The 4,597-nt window shown below is 38.0% G+C and overlaps 1 protein-coding gene across 1 annotated transcript; it reads right to left on the reverse strand.

Moving 5' to 3' along the window:
- Nucleotides 1-643: 643 nt before the first annotated feature.
- Nucleotides 644-3,639, reverse strand: LOC139152613 (uncharacterized). The gene is made up of 5 exons (XM_070725853.1): nucleotides 3,514-3,639; nucleotides 3,221-3,395; nucleotides 2,284-2,453; nucleotides 1,834-1,899; nucleotides 644-847 (listed from the first exon to the last, which is right to left on the reverse strand). The coding sequence occupies exons 2-4, from the start codon at nucleotides 3,388-3,390 to the stop codon at nucleotides 1,838-1,840; spliced, it is 402 nt and encodes a 133-aa protein (XP_070581954.1). The 5' UTR covers nucleotides 3,391-3,395; nucleotides 3,514-3,639; the 3' UTR covers nucleotides 644-847; nucleotides 1,834-1,837.
- Nucleotides 3,640-4,597: the final 958 nt, after the last annotated feature.

Consider the following 4,597-nt stretch of genomic DNA (forward strand, 5'->3'; position numbering starts at 1 on the left):
TATCAACTATCTAGTGGCTACGTCACAGTATAATTACGACTATGTTGCCATGAAAATAAATGAACACGGAAATAGACGAAGCAATGATAGACAATAAGTGGCATCATAGAATACAGAGAATGGCCTGAAAGTGGCACTGGAATGTCGACTTATAGGGACAGGAGTAGGGTCATGATCCAGGAAATACGTTTTTTTTTACACCCGTCCATTATAGCATTGTTTAATTTCTTAAAATGGTGCAGAGGAATGCTCAACTTTGAAATATGTCCATCGGTGTCATTCCTGTGACTGCTATAGCACGGTAATTATCTTTGCCTAGACTGTCTACAGTCCCTTGTACCTTTTCTGTCTTTTATTGATGTAGTCTCTCACACATACGACGATGGGGAGGATCGCAAGCGAAGTGCCGAAGGCACGATCCGCGAGTGTATGCTTTTTTGAATGCCCAGCTCGCGCCTTGGGCGCTACGCTTGCGATTCCCCCCACCGTCGTATTTTCGAGAGGATAACACCAATGAGATAGAAAAGGCACAAGGGACTGTCAACAGTCTAATTTTTGTCGAGTGGAACCAGGTTATCGAAATACCGTCTGTTTTGAAAATGCAGACAACTATCGAAATAAGTCAGACTAAAAACAAGTAAACTCTTCTCAGCATTTAATCTGTTTAATATCTTCACGAAATGTAAATAAACGAAGTATAACTTTCCCAAATACTACAATTACTTTATACAACACTACTGAATTACATTATAATTTGAATTAGAGAAATTTTGGACAACAATGTCTTTGGAGCGAAGTAGCAAAACTGCAGACAAGTAGCTCCTCAGTTACATCAAGTTCTGGTTGACTGTAAACGAAAGAAAAATAATAAAAATCATTAGATGGCGCATCTTACAGTTCCTACTGAGCATTAGTCACTCAATTAAGTGTTATGGAGATTAGGCGTGGCGCTTCATGTTGATTAACGACACATCTGCTATAAAAGTTTTATTTATGAATGAATTTAACTTTTTAAAAAATCGTCTGTCAATTTCTGAAAACTCTAACTGAATCCATGAGCAATACTAAAATTCTGAAAATCAGTGAAGTGTTAAATTTGGGAGACCTTCAAAATCCTGTCTAAGACTTCAGCGAAGGGGAAGCACTATGTTGTTCAGAAGTTTATGATGAGTACCGTCTAGAAGTTTTGTGACAGGTTCAATATTTGCAAATCTCGAAGAAGTGAGCCTGGTCAGGGTTATATTTGTTTATAGAAAAACTGCTATTTATGTGTATTGCTTTAAAATGGTCATTCATTGTTTATGCAACAAAAGTTCCTTATACAGACATTTAAATACGAAAAATACGAAAGCCGAACGAATACAAGTTAGCAGGAACATGAGTTGAAAGAGAAAAGTTGAATTGTATCGTAGAAGAAAAGTAGTTCTGAGTTTACAATCTTATTCGAGGTTAGCATTGGCTTTTTTCCATTTCTTTTGAAACGCGCAACAAAAGAGCGCACGACATGGGTTACCCGGCTCCCGGAAGGTTGGTAGACGCCGTCTATAGCGAACTCGATCTCAAGTGATAAAATTCTTGCTTCTGCTTCAAGTGTTTAATGTTAGTGTATCTATCGTTTAGGCCTTAAAGGCATACTGTCACCTGTTCCAATTTTGCCAAAGTTACCATGGAAAGAGAAAATCTAACGAATCACGGGTGGCCGCTTTTTTTAAAAACAGCGCCCTCACATGGGTGTTTTGAATACCAAGGAACGTTCCTTTGACCATATATTGGCATATTTAGATTACAGGTGACTGTATACCTTTAACAAAACAGTTGCAAACTAGTCCTTACCTGGTTAAGATGTTTGGTAGTAGAGTTTCAAAGTTTGGAATTCACCCTTTGATATTTTCCTGTCACCTAGAATGCAGAATAACAGTGAAAATTCTTTCAACCGAAGAGTTACAAATTTACTCCGCGATTATTTCTGAAGTCAGCCGTTGGTCGATAACTGTTCACATATCATTACCCTGTAATGATGTTGTATGTGTATAGCGCCTAGGACATTTTGTTTAAAAATAGCATGCATGCTCTGTTTTCGAAGACCAACAGTTGTTAGAAGATGACAGCGTATAAATTTGCAACAGTTTCACTTTGTAGGCTTGCCAGACCATTTTCATATGTTTCTGTGTACGTCTTCTAGTTTATAGTGTATCTGCCAAGCTTCACTACAGCTACAGTATTGTCATCCTTCCTGTTCAATGTGTGAGATGTAAATCGATTGGTTGAATTATTGCTACTTACGATTTACGTCATCATCTTTCAACAATTCATCGAAGTTTTTGGCACTACCATGGTGACTGACCCATTCACCAACCTCGATGTAACCGTCTCCGTTCAGGTCCAGTTTACGGAAAACATCGTCCCTGTCTGGAACGGCATCTCTGGGCATATCGGCAGCTCCCCTCTTGAACCTGAAAGGTGAATACATACTTTATTCACACTAGGATTTAGAACACCGTTGAGATTCGAACAAGAAATGAAGTAAATTTGCACACAAAACAAACAGTTATATGACAAATAGTTCTATCAACAGTACGGACGATGGGTGATCAGTCTGGAAAGCGAGCGCCGTACATCTGTCACAATAAACATGTATGTCAGAGCAAATGATAAAGGTCAGTAATTAAGGACGACAACGTTTGGTAAGATTGGAGGGACATCAGATTCAACTTCCTAACAACTAGCTCTAAACAAATTCTGCTATCACACGTAACTATTCTCGAAAGTAGCTTGTTTAAGATGATTTAGTAATGGTCAAGCTTACAGGCCTATCCGCACAACATGTGACTGTGTTTTGTTACAAGCGGTTGGCCGAGCATTTGTCTTTGGTGTTGTAACTGGCTAAACGAACTGATCGACAGTCCATGATTGGGACTGACTTGTTTGTCGGCTACACATCATAACAAAAAAACATCGCACCATAAAAATATATATAAAAATGAACTATCAATAAAGCAAACAAAATTAAAAAGTGGAATCTGATAATGATGATAAGATTATATGATGTGTTTTGCAGATTGATCTCAGTATTTTGAATTCGATTTGATTTTCAGACACCTGTTTCAGTAATACTTTCTAAGCAAATTTTCGGGAATGGCGGTTATCTCTGATTTCCTCATTGCCAAAACTAAAAAACTTGAAATACAGAGGGCAGGCTCAAAAAAGATCGGTATCTTACCTGTGAGTTACACCAACACCAACGGCACCAGAGCTAGGATCATACGTCGGGTAAATTTCTGTGTTTGGTCCAATGTCCCATGCAGGAAATCGACCAGAAGACGAAGTACAGCACTGTGCCTGGACGACCAAAACGGCTAGCAGTGATACAACACACAAATAGTTTACCATTGTAACTGAAAAAGGGAAAGTTAAAACATAACCATAAAAACGGCCCTGCCATATTTCAGTACTGTTTCATAAGAAAATAACAGCATTCTCAGAAAGAATAATTTCGTTAACCAAACTACTTACAGGTTGATAGTCGAGTATTACTGACTTTTCACGAGATTTCACCAACAGAATGATGTTGAGTGTTTTGTCTTCGTTTTCTCAGCAACAGTGAATGTAGCAGCACAGTCACTCTCGTTTATATCTGCAAGGAAAAGTAAGTATGTCTTTGTGAGAGGAATGTTTTCTAACAAAAGCAATTTTGCCTACAACGAGTAGACATGTATTTTTGTTTAAAATTTTACCGATGATGAAAGTCGCTATTGTGTGTGTTCAGACGTTAATGGTACTTCCTCATTCCAAGGGTCCAAATAACAAAAGAGCTTTATCTGAAAAAGCAATCTCTAAATAAGAATGCCTCTAAGTCATTGAATTGGTATAAGACTGCTCCTAACAGAATCTAGCGCTTGCAAGAGAAGAGAAAGCCGGAAAAAGTAATATAATACTCCAGTCTGGGGCGCATTACAATGTTGTCAAACCTTTTCTGATTTGTAGTTGTAAACTGCAGGACAATATCCATCGAGGGCTGCATAAGACCTTACAGTGTATGTTTCAGAACTGACTCATTTATATTAAACAGAATAGTTGAAAGTTAAGCTGATTTCCCTTTGTGATATGTACAAGTTTCATCTTCCAAATCACACGGGGCAATCAAACTGAATGTTCGTTGAACACCTGGCAGCAGAGAAATGACACAATTACACATTACTTTAGTTCAAATTATCAGTCAATAAGTCATTGTAAATGGCATTGTCCTCGCCCGGTTAAAACATTTGGAAACCATTGAAAATCTTTAAAGGAGTGAAATTAGTCACATCATATCCGGCTGAGACAGTATTACCTATGTATTATTGATTTGCATGTGCACTGTTGATGTACCAAGTACGAATGGAATTCGTTTAGCTAAATTTGCGTAATAGTCAGGTAGTAGATGTGGCTATGTCATCAGAGTGGGCATCAAAATGTCAGAAAAGAGCGGCAATGTTTGATCGTATCATGAAATATTCTTTGCGCACATGTAAGTCTCAGTATGTTGTCATTTTGCCAAGTATGAAAGAAATCATTCGAGGCATGTCTTAGTAATAATAGTAATGGCTTCAGATGTGAG

The sequence above is a fragment of the Ptychodera flava genome, chromosome 16 (assembly GCF_041260155.1).
Source record: "Ptychodera flava strain L36383 chromosome 16, AS_Pfla_20210202, whole genome shotgun sequence".
Classification (NCBI taxonomy): domain Eukaryota; kingdom Metazoa; phylum Hemichordata; class Enteropneusta; family Ptychoderidae; genus Ptychodera; species Ptychodera flava.

What these genes read in the sequence shown, in the direction of transcription:
- LOC139152613 (XM_070725853.1), bottom strand. Translation starts at nt 3,390, where the DNA reads ATGGTAAACTATTTGTGTGTTGTATCACTGCTAGCCGTTTTGGTCGTC. An exon ending in GGTGTTGGTGTAACTCACAG is followed by an intron (nt 2,454 to 3,220) that starts GTAAGATACCGA and finishes TTCACCTTTCAG; the next exon opens with GTTCAAGAGGGGAGCTGCCG. An exon ending in GAAAGATGATGACGTAAATC is followed by an intron (nt 1,900 to 2,283) that starts GTAAGTAGCAAT and finishes TCTGCATTCTAG; the next exon opens with GTGACAGGAAAATATCAAAG.